We start from the raw sequence: 21585 nt of genomic DNA, 5'->3' as shown, positions 1-21585 counted from the left end.
TTTTTTTATATAAATTTATAACTTAATTTTTATAAATTAAATATATATCCATGCAACCAGCTTCCAAGCCCCCAACCAAACGAGCCCTTTGAATATACAAGTCGACATTCTAGACTCCCTAGAGCTTATAAGATTTGTGTTAGGTTTAAGTTCGTAAAGACATATACATAGTGTTTGGAAGAACAAGTACTCGAGAAAGGTATGTATGTAGGTAACACTTATTTTCATAAAAATTAGTAACAATATTTGTGGGTTTTTATATTTGATTACCCAGATGGTCCTCTCAGCCAGACATGGTCTAGGAATTGCATGTTTCACGGTGTGGAATGAATATTTTTGTCGTGGATTACGGAGGTTTACGAGGGGATATGTAACTTCAGTTGAGGGAAATTTATTGTTACAGTCAGAACCTGGTTCTGTTTCTCGGAGCATAAAGTTTTCGAAGCAGTATTGCAGTGAAGCAAATCCAAAAAAAGGTAAGACTTGTGTGATCATGTTGTTAGCGTTGTGTTTGTTTTTTAGTTATACATGTTTTTATAGCTACTTTGTTATGGATCCCGGTCCCTAGCAGTCGTACGCGAGAGACCATTTAATTGACCATCATAATCTGTTGGATGAATATCGAGCGGCCATGATTATAACAAAATTTTAATACGTGCAACATTTTTTAATTGCTTGACAGATTTTGGCACGCTTTTTAAGACTTTTTTAAAGGATAGTTCCATAATATATCTTCAAATTATTTTTTTCCTGAATAATATTTGGTGTTTAAATTTTTATTAAAAAAAAGAAAATATTAAAAAATCATTATAAAACTATACTTTATACGAGCATCGAAATGCGTGCAAACAGGGAACGTATACAATTCACTGGGACGACGGATGAAGTACCTTTTTAAGGCATGCCATAGTTGCATTTGCATACTTGAAATTTAGTAATGAGATTGAAATTTGTGTACTTTCATGTTAGATATATTATAGGGTGACTGGGGAAAGGGACTTGAGCTTGTACAGAGAATCATAATCTGATAATCATATATGTTTTTCCTACGGGTCTTTGCTGTTTTTACTCTTTTTTAAATTGAAGTAACTTGAATACCGCTTGTGAATGTTTGGGTTCCTTTGGCCGCACAAATATGTATCTTCGGGATGCATATCTATTACGTGCATTTCAGAGGAGCGCATCTTGTGAAATGAAACTCTTTCCGTTTGTTTCAGATAACCTGAGTTGATATGTGTATTACGATCACTCAATTGAAGTGTGTGTAGTTGATACAGATTATTCAAATTTGTAAACAGCACTGGCTTTATTTTCCCACAAGTAGACAGTATCAGTAGGCTTAAGAACAAACAAGGTTAGTGATAGATTCCTATATACTTAGAAGGCGTATGCAAGGGGAAAAAGGGCCAACAATTTAGAAAACTGAAAACAGGGACACTGAAACTGCTGATGTGGTACCTACATCATTTATTCATTTTTTACACGGATTAAAAATTATAATTACTGACTTTGGACTATTTTTTTTTAATCACTTGATCCTAAAAAGTGTTAGTTGAATAATAGTGTTGGCAAGTCTTTTAACGATCGAAAATATTCTCATTTAGACATGTAAATTAACAGAAAAGCCTTTGAGTACGATCTACAAAGTAAAGCAGGAAATAAAGGATACAAATGGAAGATCTGTATCCAATCCCTTAATGCCAAGGATGAATTATATTAGAAAGAGGATGCAGGTGGAGACAGAGGCGAGGAAGAGCTTAAAGTCAAAGAAGGAGATATTATTAACTTAACGGACCTTCTGTTTACCGAGAACAGGGATTATCTCGTCAAACACAGTGATGATCAAAAGGTATGTACTATTCAGTATTTATATGGAATGTCGTTGCAAATGTTCAGTTTCACGAAATATTTTTTGTTGAGCATATATTTTCTTACTGAGGATGCCATTTTGTTCTCATAATGTGATGCGTCTAGGTTCAACATTCTTTGTCATCTCGTCAAAAGTAATTGAAGAATATTACCTTTTTGTATACTTGGAACTAGGGTCCATGAACATTCTCTCCTCTGAAATCTTTTTACTTTATATAAGAATTGCCAGACTGGTTTATCTGTTTTTGATTATACATACCGTATTTTCTATGTAGGTAAAAGCTGAGCACTTGGTAGGAAAGGCTATACTTTTATACTTTGTACCAATATGTTCTGAGCTTACTGAATTTGAGAGGGAGTATACAACATCTTTGGTCGACATATACTATGATTCACTGCCAAACAATGATTTTGAAGTCATCCTTGTCGCAGTTAATAATCTTTGTGCTAGCTATAGTAGGTCTCATCTCCAAAGCGACCCTCAAAAGAATTTTGAAGAAATGTTTTCTCAAATGCCATGGACTGCCATACCGTTCTCAGATATAGCATCACAGAAACGCATAGCAAGAAGATTTAGCATCTCAGAATTTGATTTTTATTGCACTGTTTCATTTCTTCTTGATTCAAAAGGTATTGTTTTGACATGCAATGCTTGTCCATATTTTACAAGATATGGTACTCAAGGTTATCCGTTCACCAAAGAAAGAATAAGAGACCTGGAGTCTGGAGATGATAGAGCAGCTAAGCAACCCTCTTTGGAAACACTCCTTGGCTCTCCTGTACGTGATTATGTCATCTCAAACAAGGAGGAAAGGGTAATGTCTTAAAAGTTTAAGAGCACATTATGTGATTATGATAACTTTACTCGTGAAATGATTATTTATTCTACCCATAAATAATGTAATTTCATTTGCGCATTCTGGTGAAGTCAGATTACAATAGACGTTCTGATGCTTGTAATTGACAGGTACCTATCCACACCCTTAAAGATAAAGTGGTAGCTCTGTATTTCTATGAAGATGGTTTTACTGATGAAGAGCTCACTGTAAAACTTAAGATGGCTTATAAGGAGTTGGCGAAAAATAAGGAAAATTTTGAGGTTGTACTCCTTTATCTTTATGACACTCTCGGTACTATACATAGTACAAATGAAGAATCATTTTGGAATGTATTTAAAACTATGCCTTGGTTAGCCCTTCCGTTTAAAGACCCAAATCATAAGAAGTTGAAACGGATTTTCGGTTATCCAAATAGCTTACACGGGCCAGAACCAGTTCCTACACTCGTTATTTTTGGGCCTCATGGTAAAGTCGTTGAGCCCTGTGGCGCTGACATCTTGATGGAATTCGGAATTTCTGCATACCCGTTCACTCGGAATAGACTTACCAAGTTAGAGACTAAAAAGGTAAAGGAACTGAAGCTGGAGATGCTCTTCGATCCAAACACTTTTTTCAAAGTAAAAAGAGACAGGTCAAAGATAATGAAATCGAAGCTGGAGATGCTCGTGGATCCATTCATGTTTGTCATAGTAAAACATGTGCCGGAGGTGAGATTTTTTTTGTCACTAATAAATGTGTTAAATCTCTTTGTATCTAGGAATTTTTTTCGTTCACTACTTTCTTTCAAACTAAAATACCTGTCATTGACAAAAACCCAGTACGCCGCTGTAATTTTGGTTGCAAATAAGTTTACTTTTTAAAAAATTTACTTTCAAACCAGGGATTCAGTACTGATAAGGATAATATATGTTGCAGTTTCTTCCCAACTTTTATCCGCTTCTCAAACTTACGATTCCTGATACAAAGGTTCCATTCTCCCAGTTTGACGGGAAGAGACTATTAATATATTTTGAGATGGGTAAGTATTACAACCACTTAGAGAAACTACAGTTGATGAAAGATATATATCTGCGAAACAAAGGTACAGATGATGAGTTTGAAGTGATTCACATCAAGAAATCACCATCCCGTAATAAGCATGTTAAAGATATGCCATGGTTGGTGCATTATTATGGTGAAGGTTATTCACTTTCAAAGGAGTTGGAAAGTAGTATTTTTTATTTTAATAATCGTCATTGTCGTCCGATTGAACAATGTTTACTTCTTGCTTTTGAACGAGATGGAAGTATCGTCAGGAAAACATTCTATCCTAGTTTTGATAATAAGGCATTTCCTTTTTATGCTGGTGGTTTGGAGAAGGAGTTCTTGGAGCAGTTGAATCATGCTTTTGGATGGTACTACTGGGAGTATGCTAGCCAGAAGCGGCAGATATACAAGAGGAGGCTTAAACTGGTAAAGAGTCCAACTGATTGATTCTAACCAAGGGTTTTTTTTATATTAGTCAAAATATATACATTAAATTGGGTTAAGTGTCATAAATCTGGGTGAATATAGGCAATTTAGTATATAGGACCCTACTGTAGATTTTATAAACTGGAACAAGGTTTGAATTTTATCTGTACTTGTATATTTTTCAGTTAATAAAACACGTAATCTAATATATTTAAACTAGTTTGTTTTACATTCACTGAACTTGTTTATGTTCTGCGAATAATGATGCACCATTCTGCTTTGTATCCGGATCTGGTAAAACATCTCTGGCAATGTCGTGCTGCTTCGCTTGACACTGCAGTAGCAAGAACTATGTACGTACTTGAATGAGGTCCTCATGAAGATTTTTATTGAAGTTTATTTTCAAGGTGGTTAGTGATTCTAGATCAGCTTCTATAATTTTGGACAGGAGTAAATATTCTCTCCATGGGCTGAATTTAGTGAGGACATTGTATCATTAAAACATAAACTCAAGTGCTTAAGGTACCTGACTTTGAATTCTGGTGTGATTCTTGTTTTAGCTGAATTCAGTGAATCTGTTTTTTTTTTTACCTTAGCATTCTTAAATTTGTCTTATAGGGCCAAAAATACATTTTATCCATATGAAAATAAAGAGTAATGTTACGGATCCTAAATACTGTTACCAAATTTTTTATCCAAATGACATGGCAGACACATAGTTAATTTTAATTACAAGTAACAACTTACAAGAAGACATAAGTGATCCTTTTTATCATACTTCAAGAAAAAAGTTCAAAAATATACAATTCAGAAAAATTGATCCTTTCTATCACATGAAAATGCAAAAGTATCATACGCTTAGGAAAAAAGCATTATGTGATGTGTTTATGTATAAGAATGTACTAATAATGCATGTATGAATTGCGTTTCGTGAAAATATAAAAAATTTAAAAATTGCATAAACGCATGTTCCACGTGCGTGTTTCGTGAAAATATAAAAAAATTTAAAAATTGTATAAACACATGTTCTACATCCGTGTATTTTGTTTTCTGTAAAAAGATATTTTAAGTTGTGTTTATTTTTCTACGAACTGGACTAGATAAATTTTTTATTCAGTCCGGATTGAATTGGCCGAATTTTCAGGAACAAATTCGCACGGTTGGATTCAATTTTTTTACTGAGGAGCATTCTGTTTATTGAGTACATGATGCTCAATGCAGGTGCAATTTGTAAAAACAGTAGTCTCATTTCGAAATTAATAGACCACATAAGACATATAAAATCATAACAATTATATTTCACGAAATTTAAACCATAACTTAGTCTCTCTAGATCCTACTAGATAACTTCGGTTTGATCCAGCAGTGTTTTGTTGAAGGTGAGACCATATTGATCTCTGAGAATTCTCACCTTCCAGCTAGATGTGACAACTTACTAATCATGTTGTGCTATTAATGGTAAAAGGTAAAATTGGAATCTCTAATTCTACCATGGTGAAAAATATTAACTACTGAGCTACAGTAATACCTTACTAATAATGGAATTGCTAGACTCTTCAATAGAAACTGTAGATAGTCTTCCTTCATTTCTTGAAAATGTATGTTCTCATTCTTGTTCATTCTTCTTTAAAGACAACAATGAGCTTTCATTCATCTATAAGTAGCTTGTTAGATCATAAGCTTCCTTGCAACTTAGAAGCTAGCAAGACATCAAGAATTATTATACATTCTTTCAACTAGAAATGCAACCAAATCTTGCATTTTTGGCTCTTCTGGCCTTCCTCTTTGTAAGTATAAAGAATACTTCAGCTTTGTAATTTTCATTTGATGCTTCTTTTTTATAATTTTTTATTTGTTTCTTATGCAGATTGCAAGCACTTCATATGCCAGGCCTGCTCCGGAACATTATCTTCATGTGATGAAAGGCGAGGCAATGCTGAAGCAGCAAAACCTCACTGAGATAAGGAATTCTGGTTTGAACAAGAAACTAACGAGTGATGCTAAAGAAAAACTTGGTGAGGCCAATGTGCATTATCCAGAGCAGCGTCTCACCGAGGAGTATGATGATCCTCTTTTCAAGGAAAAGAAGACTGTTGATGAATTTGGACCAGATTTTCCCATATATGGTGGTCAGGAAAATAGGACTGTTGATGAATTTGGACCAGATTTTCCCATATATGGTGGTCCTCTTTTTGGGGCAGAGAAGAAGGTTGGGGGTAAACCTAAGCCATAACCAGATTTTACTGATCACCGTGGCTTAATACGGATAGTGTAAGCATGAGCCTTGTTGACCACAAAGCTCTGCGAAATACAAATAAGATGGTTGTCTTTGTGCTGTATGTGTCATGTGCCCTTCTTAGAGTAGTAAGAATAACTCATGTCGCTATAAGCTATGCGTTATAGAATAACACTGTTTTGTTGAGACATCACTCTTGAGTTGTTATAGAATAACACAGATTCGTTGATACATAACTCTCCTGAGTTGCTATAAAATAACACGTATTCGTTGATACATAACTCCTGGGTTGCTAATATTCAAAATTCGGTGGTATCCTTTTAATTATAACATGGCACAGTGATAATATATGCTTTTCTTTACTCAAATAAGAAACTGATTGTGTCAGCATTATACTATCCGGGTCTTGGAAATTTTGTATATAGTCCGCTAAAACTAGAATCAACATTATATTATCCAGGTCTTGGAAAATTTCTCTATAGCCTACTAAAACTTGTTGGGAGGGGTAGAGAGGTCTATCCTTTGACAGATTATTAGCATTGTTATCCTAAAGTTTTCTTCCTTCACTTGAAAGAAGACAATATGCCCAGCTCTGGAGGCTTAGATAAGCATTCATGCTGTCAAGTTGTCAAAAACTAATATTTTCACGTGATTCTAATTTCTCGATATGCATGATTTTGACAATAAAACCAATTGCCATACTGAGAAGGTACTGCAAAAAATAAAAACAATCTTGTTGAGAAAGATGCACAAAAAATCCTAGTTCTCACTCCTCACATCTTAAGCTTACATCACTCCCATTCCTCACATCTCAAGCTTACATCAAACATTGCTCCAAAATTTTTGAACGAAGACCAAATATATTTTCGATTATTATTCCAAGGACCTGCGACAATTCATATGCGAACACTGAATGATAAATAAGTCTCCATACCTAACTCTTAGAAAATTTCGTGTTTCAAGCTGCAAGCAATGGTTTTCCCACAAACATATAGTGTTTTATGTCAAAAAAAAAAAAAAAAATTGGAACACCAAGCATTTCATGAAATTTAGTTCTTGACACCGACTTGCCCCAAAATGGGAACGCTCATGAATTTATATCAATCATGAAAAATGCATTCCATTTTGCAATCAAAGATACGATCTCAGCATTTCCTTTTGCAGTCAAAGATAACATCTCCACATATAGTGCATTGTACAAATTATACAATTGAGTCTACAATTTAACCACCACTAGATGATCATCAAAGGATTTCACAAACAGACAAAGTACAGATGAAACTCTATAAACCCACCAGATACTCCTTGTGGCTACATTGATACAGAATACACAAATGCATTAAGAATCAAAAAGAAACTTGTTTGAATTTTTTAATGTTTCAGCACTCGCATCCAGTAGATCTCTGCTGACTGCTGCTTCCAACATCGATGGTGTCCGGCAAGTATCTGAAAGTTAAAAAAAACACAAAACAAAAAAAAAAACTGTCAAATCATGTTGGTCAAACTAGTTACATATTTAAACATTCAAAAAAATATTAGCATGTGAAAATTAGTTTTCCTCATAACCTACAGTAAGTTTAATGTAATATGGGTTAAATATCAAATTGACCCTTATATAATTAGAAAAGTCTCTGATTTACCACCGACAAATTTGGGTTATCAAATTGGTCACTTCCAAGGCCAAATTGCTAATATTCAGTGGTAAGTTTGAGATTCTTCATGCTTAACACCGACTTAAAAGTGGTCAATTAGCTTAACACCAACTTCAAAGAGTCAATTATCAAACTCATCATTAAAATCGTTCAATAACATCAAGTAGGTCACTAATCTCCACAGTATCTCACTCGACTCACTAAAATGAATTAATAATACCAAATAGGTCTTTGTTAACTTCATTCTCATTCAAATTTTAGACAGGAAATGTAACGAATGGGCCATGGCACTGACATGATGTGTTATCTGGTGCTGAGTTGGATATTTGACAAATGAACACAGAAAATAAAGCATTCTGTCATAAAAAATAAAAGCATTTTGACTAGAAAAAAAGCATTTAATTGATGTGATTATAGTTTGTAAATGTGTTAAAAACCTAACTAATTTTCAAGTATGTATTTCCCGTCTTTATTTGTCCAATATCCAACTCAACACCACATCACACACCATATAAGCCACATGTTAGCGTCATGGCTCATTGGTTACGTTTTATGTCAGAAATTTGAATAAGTTTAACGACAATGACCAGATATCATTAATTCATATTAGTAGTCAGAGTCCCCGTGGAAATCAGTGATGGTATTATTGAACGACCTCTGTGATGAGTTACAATTAACCCGGCTTAAAAATGGTCAATTTGAGACCCCAAATTTTTTGGCGGTAAATTTGAAACTTTTCTAAATATGTAGCGGTCAAATATTTAACCCAATGTAATATAGATACTACATCATACAGGTTGGGCAGAAAACACATATCTGGTGAATCAAGTCGAAGTGGGTGAGGGGAGGTGATGCAGAACAAGTTAACAAAAAGAATTTAAAGATTAGATAGATACCTATATCCGCGGAGATTTAGGCAAATAAAGGGTTTTATATCAAAGTGCCCACCATTCTCGCCAAAACTATCAAGTGACTACCCGATTTCCAGGGGGGCTCATTTTAGCCACTAAAATCACTATATATATCACTATGTTAAATCTTGAAAAATAATTAACTGAAAACTTAATGGAATCCCAATCAACAGATGATGTGTGAGCCACATGAATTTTAAAAAAAAACTAGAACCGAAGATTACAAAGATAGATGAAATGATTGTAGTAAACACATCATATGTTTGTTAACTTTTGGGCAAATTAATTTATAGGTCCTTGAACTATTGACGTTTTATTGTCTAGGTCCCTGAACTAAAGATTCCGTATTTCAGGTCACTTAACTTTTCTATTTTCTGATCTAAGTCCTTCCGTCAAAAAGATTCTAACGGTGTTAACTAGGGTTCTTGAGTTTCATACAGATCAAAGCAATTTTGAAGGTGTTAGTGATATCCAAACTCAAAGTTCAAATAGTCAAATTGAAGCTTGAATCACTAGCGACACTCATATGACAACAATTTTCACAAATTAGATTTAATTTTAAAAAACCCCAAATTTGACCATAAATTTAGGGTTCTTTATCGAATTTAGTGACCTAAATTTATAAAATTTTAAATTGAACATAATTTTTGAAAATTGGTGTCATATGAGTGTCGCCAGCGACACAAACTTCAATTTGACTACTTGAACTTTGAATTTGGATATCACTAACACCTTCAAAATTGCTTTGATCTGTATGAAACTCAAGAACCCTAGTTAACACTGTTAGAATCTTTTTGACGGAAGGACTTAGATCAGAAAACAAAAAAGTTAAGTGACCTGAAATACGGAATCTTTAGTTCAGAGACCTAGACAATAAAACGTCAATAGTTCAGGGACCTGCAATTTAATTTTCCCTTAACTTTTTCATTAATATTTTTTCAAGATTTAACAGAGTGATATATATAGTTATTGTAGTGGTTTAAATGAGTCCCCGAAGGGAGTCACTTGATAGTTTTTGATGAGAAAGGTTGGCACTTTGATATATGACGCGACAAATAAATTATCAAGTTTCTTCAGTGATATAAATTCATCTCTAATAATTAAAGATGATTACAATTTTATATTAAATATATTCTAATGCTTAGAGAACAAGTGGAATCCTAAAAGAATGGCAAAGTGAAAACCACTACCTAATACTTATTACTACTATATTTAATAAAAGAAACAATTAATAAATTCTAGTATGCTAAAAATAATTAACAATGGAAATCTTATTTTTGAGACGCAACTATGTCCACTAGAAGTTTAAGTTTCTTATTTGTGCATTCACCAATCAAACCCCTCCGCACTTGTATACTTCACGATAAACTACTCGTCACACAATTATAAGAGCACAAAATATACCTTTATAGACGACAAAGTCTTCAAGTATTGTTTAAAACAAGAGGTTAGAATATATATTATGTAGATGTATACCCTTTTTTGATAACAAAGAAAGCACCAATTATGCATGTATTACAAAAGATCTTTAATGCAACTTACATTTCCTCTTCTTCTCCACTCTTCAGTGCATTCTTTGCTATGCATTGGAATGCTTCTTCCACATTGATGCCCTCCTTAGCAGAGGTCTCGAAGTATGGAATATTACCCTTTAAGGCACACCACGCCCTTGCTTTTTTCTCAGAAACCTGTAATGAATTGAACAGACCAGGACAATGAACACAAAAGAGAGAAAAACAATGACCAATCAATATATTTCGCAAAAAAACTTAAATATATTTATATCCTATATATATAATTAGCACAAGAGAATTAATATGGTTGTTCGTCTTACTGGCATGGGTAAAATCGTCAAAAAATATTAATATTATCATGTAACATAGGCTCGATCCACACAACAAAAGGTAACTAAATATTATTGTTGAAAGAAAAGAGATTACATTTGTATAAATAAAATAATAAAGTACATAACCAATATAAATATCAATGGGATATAAAAAAAACTGTGCATAGCACGGGTTGTAAGCAAGTGATAGAAGAATTTAAAGAAAGCCATACCACTCTGCTGTTTCCACCATCTACATCTGTCTTGTTTCCCAGAACAACAAAAGGGAAATTTTCTGGATCCGAAGGACTTGCCTGCCAAAAAAAAAAAAAAGAAGAAAGAAACATCATGTCATATACTATGTACTCCATTTGATATATAACTTGTGGGAGCGTTTTTGAAAATAATGATAACATACTTCCAATTTCCAACAAAATTATCAAGTTAATTTTAAGAAATACAAAAGGGTGAAAGAAATGTGCCTGAATAAGAAACTCTTCCCTCCAATTGTTTAGGTTGTCAAATGACTTCATCACATTTACGTCATATACAAGAACACAACAATCAGCACCACGATAGAAAGCAACACCAAGACTCTGAAAGCGTTCCTGTCCAGCAGTATCCCAGATCTGCAGAATAAAAAGAATAGCTCAAGCAATCGATCTTTCTTCACAACAGACACCAAACTATCCCACAAGGGCCATAACATAACACAAAGTACGATCAGATCACCTACATAGCCAATATCATGCAACATTCAGGAAACTGGCAAACTATATAAAGTAAAACTACTTTGATTTCAGAATATAGCTTCTAGAAAATATTTTTCCCAAAAAATATTGGTTTTTCCATATTTGGCTGTGATTATAGACTTTCAGAATAACATTTGGTGAAAACATAAAAAGCACTCTTTGCAAACCTAACTCCAGTGCTACAACTTCCGGATCCTAGATACCCAATAAATTGCAAAGAAATGAGATTAACTCTGTTTCGTATTTTGTTGGAGAGAGAAGGGAAGCGAGACTGAAAAAGAAGCTGGGAAGTATTGGGATTGCAAGAGGATATGGAAGGAGAAGAGAGAGCTAGTGGTGGCTGCAATGGGGAATGTGGAGGATTCTGGACTGGAGGCGGTGGTGGTGATGGCGACAAAAGAATGAAATTTCCGGAGAAAATGTGAGAGACTGTCTCATGGCAGCGTTGATGAAGAAAGTGAAGTTTACCAGTGAGGTAGTGGTGGCGCCAAGGAATTAAAATTGCCTGAGGAGCTGGGAGTAAGAGAGACGGTGACCTGTGGCACAGGCTTCAGGCAAGGGAGAGGTGGTGGAGGTTTCTGGAAAGGTGCAGGCTTCCAACAAAGGGCAGTTGTGGCGGCAAGAGATTGAGATTGCATAAGTAACTAAAAGTAGTTGCAAGAATGACAGCTTCAATGAGGAAATTCAAGGCTTCCATCGACGACTGATGGACAGGGGTTGTGAGGTTGAATGGAGAGGAATTGGCAATTTGATGATTTTGTAAGTTTTTGTCTTCTCATAATCCGAATGAAATTCAATGGGATCCAAAGAAACCATGTCTTCATCCATAGCATCCCAAGTATCCGGATCGATCGAAAGTTCTCGGTAGCTACACCACCCACGGAATTTAAAGAACCTAAAGGGGCTAATTAAATTAGCAGTTTAGTTGTGTAAAGACCGCAAGAGCCCTTATATACTTAAATATACTTGAAATTATTTTTCCTTTCCGCAGGGACCAGGAGATTGGATCTAGCCGTAAGAAGAATGCTTGGTATAAATAACTCACTTCTTGGTTTGTCTGTCTCCCAATTCATATGCATAAAGAAAAAGGAAAAAAGCAGCCCATCCTAGTGCCTATCCTGAACATTCATAAAGTAGCCAAAAGGTACAGTAATCCAACATACGAACAATATACTAATACCAAGCAGTAATTCATAAATGAACTGCTAGCATTTAAATAACATCTCAATCAACTGCAAATTGTCTTGGATTATCTCCGTTACCAAACTATGTGGTTGACAAATACAGTCATAGATATTCACTTAGAAGCCCACAATCCGACTGCTAAAAAGTCTTAATCTCAAAAACTCCAAGAATAAACAAATTAAATGAAGGTCATATCAACGTAAACTGAAAATTTCACAATCAGTTCTCTCACCAAAAACTACAATCTTATACTACCTCCGTCCCATTTTATGTGAACGGGTTTGATTTTCACGGAGATTAAGAAAAGATAGTAAATGTAGTTGAAAAGTGGGTAAAGTGGTGGGACCTATCAATATTTAATAATAGATTTGAGATAGTGGAGAAAAATAGTGGGTGTAATAGTGTTTATTTAACAGTAAGAGAGTATAAAATATAGAGTTAGTGGGTGTAATAGTGAAAAGTAGTGTTCAAAACTAGTAAGTATTCTAGGTTCATTCTTTTTGGGACGTCCCAAAAAGGAAAAAAGGTCACATAAAATGGGACGGAGGGAGTAACATAAAAGATACTACAACTAAAAAATCGTTTCCGAAGAAACAACAATTCCATGAATATATACAATAACCGAAACGAGAACCTGAAGAGTGAAGAGCCTATCCTCAAACTGAATCTCCTTGGTCAAGAAATCAGCTCCAATAGTAGCCTTATACTGAGTACTAAACTTCTTGTTCACATATCTATAATCAAATCGTTAAAGAAAAAACACGACAGCACGAAGATTCACATAACAACTAAACAAGTTAAATTTGAAAAACTTCGTAATAAATTCAAAAAATCAAAAATTAACAGTAACTTGTATAATCAAAATTGTAAGGATACTGATTCATCAGCGAGGTCTTGCCAACACTGCAAAATCACACCGAATAAAAATTAAACTAAATAATTATTATTTATCGAGAGTTGTAACGAAATAGATAGATCAAATACCCGCTATCGCCGAGGATGATGACTTTCAAAAGCGTTCGTCGACGGGAAGGCATGATCGATTTGATTTTGCAAATTGAAAACCTGCCTGCCTGGATCGATCGATGGATCTACGCTCTTTTTCAGTCTTTGGGCTGTATGTGTGTGTATGTATGTTTGATTATAATTATTGATGATGATTTTTATGTCGTGTTGTTAACTGTGTTTGTTAATGTGAATTTGTGTGCTGTTTTCAACTTTTCGGTTGCAAGATCTTTCTAGACAACTGTTTGTACTGCTCAGTCATTCATGATTTTTTTTTTTTTACAGAACTCAGTCATTCATGATTGGTGTTGAATTATGCCTCTCTTTTTTTTTACTTTATTTGTTTTTTTTCTAAGTTACTCTATTTATTTTTATAAATCTAACTTCCAGTTTGTAAATAAATAAATTGTTTTTGTGATTTTTTTTCCTAATTGTTTTTGTGATTTTTGTGTTCATTGTTTCCAAATTTGTAGAATAATTCTATTTTTTTTCATCTTATTTATTTTGTTAAGATCCCAATTTTATGTTGTCCACTTACTATTCGTTTTTTAATCTAATTATAAAACTACATTAAATTAAAGTGAATGAACAAATCTAGTGTGCGACAAGTTTGATGGAGTACAAGTTTGAAAGAACACCCTCGAAGAAACAAACAAAAATCAACTCAAATCCAGAATTCAATTCAACATGTTAATTGAAAGAACACCCTCCGAAAACAAACAAAAATCAACGCAAGTCGGGAACGCAATCCAGCCATCTTAACAGGCAACACAATCGAACCCTGTGCATGTTATGTTACAGGTCATAGAAACCAACAAATAATATAAGTATTCCGAATAAACTTGACAAAGCTGAAGTCCATCCTGAGTTGACAGCTTCCTCTTGACAGCTAACCATAAAAGAAATGCGTGCTTGGGGATGCAGTTCGAGAACCAAACAAGTTTTCCCCAGAAAACTTTAATCTTTTCATCACGCAAACTATCTGATAAGGCCATTTTTGTATCTCCCAGGTGACTCTTTACTGCTCCTCTTCTTTGCATCGTGTGGTGGACATATCAGGGTGGGGTTCCTGCAAAACAACGCTCGATCGGTGGTGTTGTCCGATTCGCGCTTCCGGCGTGACAATTAGTCTTAGCTTTTTAGGAGAAGAGAATTAGACCAGAGACTTGGACTTACTTGGTTACTCTTTCGCTTCTCTTCTTTATACTTGCTGGCCTCAACCCGGCTTCTGCCTAGCCTCATGTGATCTGTGTCGTGCCCCCCGGTTGGGAGGAGATGGCGGGCGTCCAAGGCTGATGTCCGCTTCAAGGTCCCGGACAGCGGGCTGCGGAATGGGTGACGAAGTTGGCGGGTACTAGGTGGTCTCCGGGGCGGAGTATCTGATATTTTAGGAGGCCCCTATCATTGCCCCCCTGCTTCTCCTGGCTATTATTGATAGGTACGGGGAAGTATAAATAATGTGTTAAGTTGGATTTTTAGTGACAGCGGAAGGGGGATCACGGACAATTTTTCTGGACTCCGGGTCTTGCTTTGGATACGTTTTTTATTCGAGAATTCTTTTTACAAAAAGTGCCTATCTCGTCTCGTCATCTTTCTGTCCCATTATTTGTGTGATAGAATATATATATATTGTAACGGTAAAAGCATTGCAGAACGGATAACAGACTGAGAGGCGGGTATTATATAAAGGAACCGGGTAAAAGACCACGGGGAAGCGGGGTACTATCATTGCCCCCCACTACTTTAACTTGCTTTAGTGAGTTGGAGGAGTATAAGATACTTAAGATGTGTTTTAGCATTTTTTTTTTCTTGATCACGAATACTGTCAAAAGTGTACGTGTGACTTGACCATTTAACTTACCCTGCTTTGTGCAAATCTTAAAACAGTAAAAAGCAGATAATTATAATGTTGTCCAGAATATTGTTTGTGTTGGTGTGTAGTGATTCATGTCTATATATAGTAGATATTGATACCTGTTGTAACATGACCTCCGTTGCTAATAGGCGCGTGCTCTCAAGCATTCTTGTCGTGTCTCCGGGTGGGCATAGTTTCCGTAATCCATTGTTTAGGTGGCTGTTAGCGGGTACTCATGATAGCAGGTACTAGCATTGCCCCCCTGCTTCTTTGAATTACTTTAGTGGTTCAAGGAAGCAATTAGATTTGGTGCTTTGATCCGAATTTTGAGTACAAGATCTGCGGAGGCAGGTGCCAACGGGATGTAGTCCGTCATGTGTTGTGTTTGTGTATGGGGGTGAAGTCCCATATTATTTGATAGTAACGGGATAGTCCGTCATGTGTTGTGTTTGTGTATGGGGGTGAAGTCCCATATTATTTGATAGTAACGGGATAGTCCGTCATGTGTTGTGTTTGTGTATGGGGTGAAGTCCCATATTATTTGATAGTAACGGGATAGTCCGTCATGTGTTGTGTTTGTGTATGGGGTTGAAGTCCCATATTATTTGATAGTAACGGGATAGTCCGTCATGTGTTGTGTTTGTGTATGGGGGTGAAGTCCCATATTATTTGATAGTAACGGGATAGTCCGTCATATGTTGTGTTTGTGTATGGGGGTGAAGTCCCATATTATTTGATAGTAACGGGATAGTCCGTCATGTGTTGTGTTTGTGTATGGGGTTGAAGTCCCATATTATTTGACTTTGTTACCTTGTGACTTTCATGACATTGTTGTTTTTGATGACTTTGTCGCCTGATATACTTTTATCGAGATTTTAGCCCTCCGATTTGCAAGATCCTGTCTTCAGACTTATGCTCTGATGGTGCTTTTATTATAACGCCAGATAACCCATAGAAAATTGCAGGGGCCATGTCTTACGAGATCACCTGACGTGACATTAATTTGGAACTCATGTGTCATTCTGGTATTTATCAAACACAATTCTTTCGCTATAGATTGTAGTTAACAACCAACAGTTCCGCTCCACATCTTATTTTCTGGGATGTTGTGTTGATGCTGTTGAATTCCGTCTCTAGCTTCCGACTTGTTGAAATCTTTTTTCCTTATCTTATAACAACAAGAATACTATGCTCGAAGCTCTATCAGCAGCTCGACAAATGTTGTATCTGGCCTGAGTAGTCGTTGATGATCCTGGAGAGATAGTTTTGTCGGGTGTCGTTTCTCCGCCAGAAGTTATCCATCAGTTTACTGCAGTATTGTCATTCTTCTCCCTTCTTCTTCTTCTTTTTCCTTTTATCTCGACCTCGGAGGGTTTGAATGAGGCTTGTTTTCTAAATAGTTGGTAGATGCTCCTAGAACTTTAATTTCTTTATCTGTGTTGTTTTGGAAACGGGGGCTCAAAAATCCGCAATTCCTTTCTTGTTGGCTTGATTCCATTAGATGAAGTATCCGGTTTGGGCTTCAGTTTTCTTCATAAGTTGATTCAACAAAGTCTTTCTGAGATGGCACAGATTTAATTAGGACTTGATGCATAATTTTACAACTCGATTTCGGCCATTCCTGTAGATATGATTTGGTGGAGCTTTTCGAGACTGTAAAGCTTTCCATTTCGCTTGTCATTGCATCCGGTGCTCTTTCAACTAGACTTGAGTCTTCAAATTTGTGTTGAATGTCATCCTCAGGCTTGTCCATGGCTTACTATATGTTGCTCCTTTTATTAATAATTGTAGGTGATTGTTTGGTCTCGGTTCGTGTCACTTGATTCCCACTGTTACACAAACTGATCACTCGTACTGTAATATTTGTTAGGTCGTCCCAGGCTGATTATTATCTATTGCTCAAGTTGGCATCAAAGTAGTAACCAGGTTTTTGAAGACTTGAAAAGAAATCAGAAGCAAAATCGTCAATGAAGCAGTACTGCAGGATTCTTGTCGGGCAGATTGAGGAGACTGACAAGACTTCTTGCTGTCCAAGAATGGGAGTCATGCTGAAGCTTTTCTAAGTCATCATCCGTCATGTAAATCAAGCAATCCTAGAGATCCATAGTATTTGACACTCCCTGAAACGAGGGCCTTTTAATTCAGATAGATCCTGAGTCACTTAAGCCACTACAAAGAAGGGATGTGAATATATCCAAGAATCCACAAAGCATTGAAGTTCCTTTAACGACCATCAAAGCAATGGAGCTCCTGGGACCAAGGAGGCTGAGGCTCAGTAGATTTTTCTTTTATCTTTTCTCATTTGCTGAGAGTTGAAATTGAACATACAAGTACTTCTTTTCGCCTTGACAATATGGTTCTGCTGCCACTTCTGAACACTTGAAATAAAGCAGAGCAAAGGAAAAATAGATGCCATATGACAATTAGGGATATAGCTAGACATGAAAAAGTAGTCAGAGGCATTGAAATGCATCAAAGATGGTGCTTGCAGGAGTGCAGAATGTTGTTATTCTGATAAGAAGGTGTACCAGACTGGCCTTTGCAAATTGTTTTGCTTGGTTTTATACAAATTTTCAAATATTTCATCATATATCAGTGTCAACATATACGCCATATAAACAAATAGCATTAATATGTGTTTAAGAAAAAAGAGGACAGAGAACCCATTTCCAGTAGAAGCACGTTGTTCATGCTCATTTACTTGCACATATATAATGAATTTGCATATATATTGAGTTGTAGAAGTGTGCACTTTAATTATAATTTTTCAGAGTCTACTAATCATGTAAAGAATGAGCGAGGACTGGTATTAAGCTCGGGTAAAGAGTTTATCAGATTTTCATTCACTTATTACAGGAGAATTTTCTAAATCATCTATTCCGCCAAGTTAGGCAATTATTCTGCTAAAACAATTATAACGCAAAATCCACAGTGCAATGAATCATGAAGAGTTTTTCTTAAGTACGCAATATAAGCAAATTATCAGTCAGTAACTATGAGTTAATTTGTCTCTGCAATTGCTGATGTTAATCATAGCCTCAAAGACATCATGTAGGTGAAGGGACCAACTTATAGGCATGCATGATTAATTTTAAGTGGTTAAAGACATATAAAAACCATATTTGCAAGAGTAAATTAGAAGAATCTTGTAGCTAGTATCAGGAGATTACAGAATTTATCTCGGATTTATTGTAAGATCATATATTGGACAAATACTACTTCAAGTGTGATGTGCACAGTTAGCAGTAAGAATATTCACAGAAAGATATATAGTCTGGCACATTAATTCAGCGAGAGCAAGTATAGCACGTGAGTTGGTGTAGCAGTGTCGTATTTTGCTGTAGATATGAATTTTTATATGAGGTCTTTGCAAATCACATGTAACTAACGTTAACGCAAGAGTTGATGCTTTTATCTAGTTAAAAAAAACTGTCAAAATTCTCATTTGCTATTTAGAGTATTGGTTGTTTCAAGACATTGAAGCATGCAGGACTGATTCTAAGCAATTAAAATACTTTATAAAGGGATACTTTAGCGGACTATAGTATATCTTATTTGTTTGCAGAGGATAGAGTGACCTGGTAATCTTCCGATGAGACTTGAGTCCTCGAATTTGCACGATGTCATTATCAAACTTGCATCTGGCTCAATGTATGTTGCTCCGTTTATTTAGAATACCCGATGGATTGTTTGTTCCAGACAAAAAGCTCATGTGGTGCTCTTCTTCTTCTTTTTTCTTTTTAGATAGTCTGAGCCATCTTAGGTGCATAGCGAGGAATTCTGAGCTATCTACCATGATCGACTGGCTTTGAGGCTGCAAGTATAATTTGTCATACAATTCTCCCTTGATTATTTGTTGTTGACAGATTTAGGAAGAAGAATGGAGCCGTTTTAGATTCATCTTGCTGCCGGGAAATGAGAGCCTGGTGTCCATGGCTAGTTGTCATGCCATAATTTGTTTGTGCAGGGAGTCCAGATTCCAGAATGCTATAAGCGGTTCAAGTTAAGAACATAAAGTGCTGTTGTTGCCATCTTGATTAAACTCTAGCTGACTTCTTGATTTATCAGCTGAGTTTGCTTGTACCACATGACTCCCTGTCGACTCTTTGCAATTCCCTCGACAAGTCCAGGAAGCTTGGAATACTCTTGCCTAGATGTGTGAATTTTAGCTTTTGTCTTGTTTTTCCCTCAACAAAGCAAGAGCCAGGAGATAATACAGAAGCGCAATTGGTTAGAAGAAATAATTATCATGATGATGATGGAAAGATAAAATTGTATAATCATGGACAGATGAATAAAAATTGCAAGTCAAAATGACTAACATGCTTTTGAGATTAATGCTCGCGGTAACTAAAATACATCTTGGAGTTGTAACCGCAGGATTACAGAGTTGTTTCCTAGTATCCTGGTATCTTTTAATTGAGAGCCGAGCCCACAAAAATGTTGTCAGCTAACTGAATATTACCTCGTTGAGATCATTCTGAAACTTTCAAAAATATTACGTCGCCTCGGAAATTATTACGTATTGCCTGACTGCTTGCTTAAGAAAGATCTAGCTTGATTCAATTATAGTAGCACAAATTATAAAAGTAAAGCATTCAAACTGGGCAGACAGAAACAAGATAGCAATATGCGTATAAGCAGCTTCAGACGTAATTCATATATAAATAAAATTAGACAGCATATATATAGTAATCTCTTTTCTAGAAGTTTATTTGAAGAGCTAAATAGCAAGTTGGACACGTCAAATTATATTTGCATAGCAAATAACAATCTCCAGGTGCAACAAATCATGTCTCCAGTTGCAACAAATCATAGGATTACGTAAATTCATAAAGGAGAGATGGAGAGAGTGAGGGGGAGAAAGAGGGAGAAAGGGAGAGAGTTACTGAGTTAACCCGATGGTACTCGTTGAATTCCCTCTAGTGCCGGGTTGACTCACTGAGTCGGAACCGAGTTCCCGGGTTGGAACCCTAATTGAAACTAGGCACCATCTTTTTTTGTCCACATTTGCTCCGATGCAGGCTTTAAAACTGAATATGCTATGCTTCTGCTTCGGTGCTAGCTTGATTTAGATAGTAGATTGAGCTGGCTACAAATTGACTTGATTTTTTCTTTCAGATCTAGAACTTTTTGGTCTTGCCATCTTTCCGAACGGATTCACTTTTTTCCTGCTCCCTGAACGAGTCTCAAACATTCAGAGAAACCATACGAGGCACGGGAGAGAGTTTCTCAGACCAAACCCCTTCCTGGCGCGCCAAATGATAAGGCCATTTTTGTATCTCCCAGGTGACTCTTTACTGCTCCTCTTCTTTGCATCGTGTGGTGGACATATCAGGGTGGGGTTCCTGCAAAACAACGCTCGATCGGTGGTGTTGTCCGATTCGCGCCTCCGGCGTGACAATTAGTCTTAGCTTTTTAGGAGAAGAGAATTAGACCAGAGACTTGGACTTACTTGGTTACTCTTTCGCTTCTCTTCTTTATACTTGCTGGCCTCAACCCGGCTTCTGCCTAGCCTCATGTGATCTGTGTCGTGCCCCCCGGTTGGGAGGAGATGGCGGGCGTCCAAGGCTGATGTCCGCTTCAAGGTCCCGGACAGCGGGCTGCGGAATGGGTGACGAAGTTGGCGGGTACTAGGTGGTCTCCGGGGCGGAGTATCTGATATTTTAGGAGGCCCCTATCACTATCCCAATTCCCAAATCACCTTGTCTGCAACACTTGATGTTGACGAGCACTGCAGCTGGCCATAACCACCATATTGGTTCGTAATATAACTGTTTGTATGAATCTGAAACTTCAAATACTAAAAATCTATAGACATGTATTCTAGGTCATGTCATAATCATATGGTTCTATTTTGTTTATATCGTTCTCTCAAGATTTATCAAGTTGAAAGCTCTACAAGTGACGATTTAGCAGCAGTAACATAACTACATTAGATATCAGATCTATATAATGCGCCATGCAGAAATTTGGGTTCTGATGATTTTTTATTTCTTTGCGA

At 36.1% G+C, this 21585-nt stretch overlaps 4 protein-coding genes across 4 annotated transcripts; 3 read left to right on the top strand and 1 right to left on the bottom strand.

Moving 5' to 3' along the window:
- The first annotated feature begins 274 nt into the window (after nucleotides 1–274).
- LOC108226039 (probable nucleoredoxin 1) lies at nucleotides 275–2804 on the top strand. Its single transcript, XM_017400995.2, has 3 exons — nucleotides 275–476; nucleotides 1734–1849; nucleotides 2145–2804. The coding sequence occupies exons 1-3, from the start codon at nucleotides 275–277 to the stop codon at nucleotides 2694–2696; spliced, it is 870 nt and encodes a 289-aa protein (XP_017256484.2). The 3' UTR covers nucleotides 2697–2804.
- Nucleotides 2805–2926: 122 nt separating this feature from the next.
- LOC135147243 (probable nucleoredoxin 1) lies at nucleotides 2927–4181 on the top strand. Its single transcript, XM_064080125.1, has 2 exons — nucleotides 2927–3415; nucleotides 3624–4181. The coding sequence occupies exons 1-2, from the start codon at nucleotides 2927–2929 to the stop codon at nucleotides 4179–4181; spliced, it is 1047 nt and encodes a 348-aa protein (XP_063936195.1).
- Nucleotides 4182–5740: 1559 nt separating this feature from the next.
- On the top strand, nucleotides 5741–6597 carry LOC108227051 (uncharacterized). Its single transcript, XM_017402050.2, has 2 exons — nucleotides 5741–5947; nucleotides 6028–6597. Exons 1-2 carry the CDS (start codon nucleotides 5903–5905, stop codon nucleotides 6391–6393), a joined length of 411 nt encoding a protein of 136 aa, XP_017257539.1. The 5' UTR covers nucleotides 5741–5902; the 3' UTR covers nucleotides 6394–6597.
- Nucleotides 6598–7519: 922 nt separating this feature from the next.
- Nucleotides 7520–13972, bottom strand: LOC108227334 (ras-related protein Rab7). Its single transcript, XM_017402422.2, has 7 exons — nucleotides 13706–13972; nucleotides 13598–13624; nucleotides 13356–13455; nucleotides 11267–11413; nucleotides 11018–11098; nucleotides 10502–10647; nucleotides 7520–7842 (listed from the first exon to the last, which is right to left on the bottom strand). Exons 1-7 carry the CDS (start codon nucleotides 13756–13758, stop codon nucleotides 7776–7778), a joined length of 621 nt encoding a protein of 206 aa, XP_017257911.1. The 5' UTR covers nucleotides 13759–13972; the 3' UTR covers nucleotides 7520–7775.
- Between the last annotated feature and the right edge of the window lie 7613 nt (nucleotides 13973–21585).

This window comes from Daucus carota, chromosome 6, assembly GCF_001625215.2.
Source record: "Daucus carota subsp. sativus chromosome 6, DH1 v3.0, whole genome shotgun sequence".
Lineage (NCBI taxonomy): Eukaryota > Viridiplantae > Streptophyta > Magnoliopsida > Apiales > Apiaceae > Daucus > Daucus carota.
The sequence above is the reverse complement of the archived record's forward strand: the minus strand, read 5'-3'. Positions and strand labels throughout refer to the sequence as shown.

Excerpts from the sequence above, each read along its gene's own strand:
- LOC108226039 (XM_017400995.2), top strand. The coding sequence starts at position 275 with ATGGTCCTCTCAGCCAGACATGGTCTAGGAATTGCATGTTTCACGGTG. Across the intron at positions 477-1,733 it reads TGAAGCAAATCCAAAAAAAG|GTGGAGACAGAGGCGAGGAA; the intron begins GTAAGACTTGTG and ends AAGAGGATGCAG. Across the intron at positions 1,850-2,144 it reads AACACAGTGATGATCAAAAG|GTAAAAGCTGAGCACTTGGT; the intron begins GTATGTACTATT and ends TTTTCTATGTAG.
- LOC135147243 (XM_064080125.1), top strand. The coding sequence starts at position 2,927 with ATGGCTTATAAGGAGTTGGCGAAAAATAAGGAAAATTTTGAGGTTGTA. Across the intron at positions 3,416-3,623 it reads TAGTAAAACATGTGCCGGAG|TTTCTTCCCAACTTTTATCC; the intron begins GTGAGATTTTTT and ends TATATGTTGCAG.
- LOC108227051 (XM_017402050.2), top strand. The coding sequence starts at position 5,903 with ATGCAACCAAATCTTGCATTTTTGGCTCTTCTGGCCTTCCTCTTT. Across the intron at positions 5,948-6,027 it reads CTCTTCTGGCCTTCCTCTTT|ATTGCAAGCACTTCATATGC; the intron begins GTAAGTATAAAG and ends TTTCTTATGCAG.
- LOC108227334 (XM_017402422.2), bottom strand. The coding sequence starts at position 13,758 with ATGCCTTCCCGTCGACGAACGCTTTTGAAAGTCATCATCCTCGGCGAT. Across the intron at positions 13,625-13,705 it reads ATCATCCTCGGCGATAGCGG|TGTTGGCAAGACCTCGCTGA; the intron begins GTATTTGATCTA and ends GTGATTTTGCAG. Across the intron at positions 13,456-13,597 it reads AAGACCTCGCTGATGAATCA|ATATGTGAACAAGAAGTTTA; the intron begins GTATCCTTACAA and ends ATTTGATTATAG.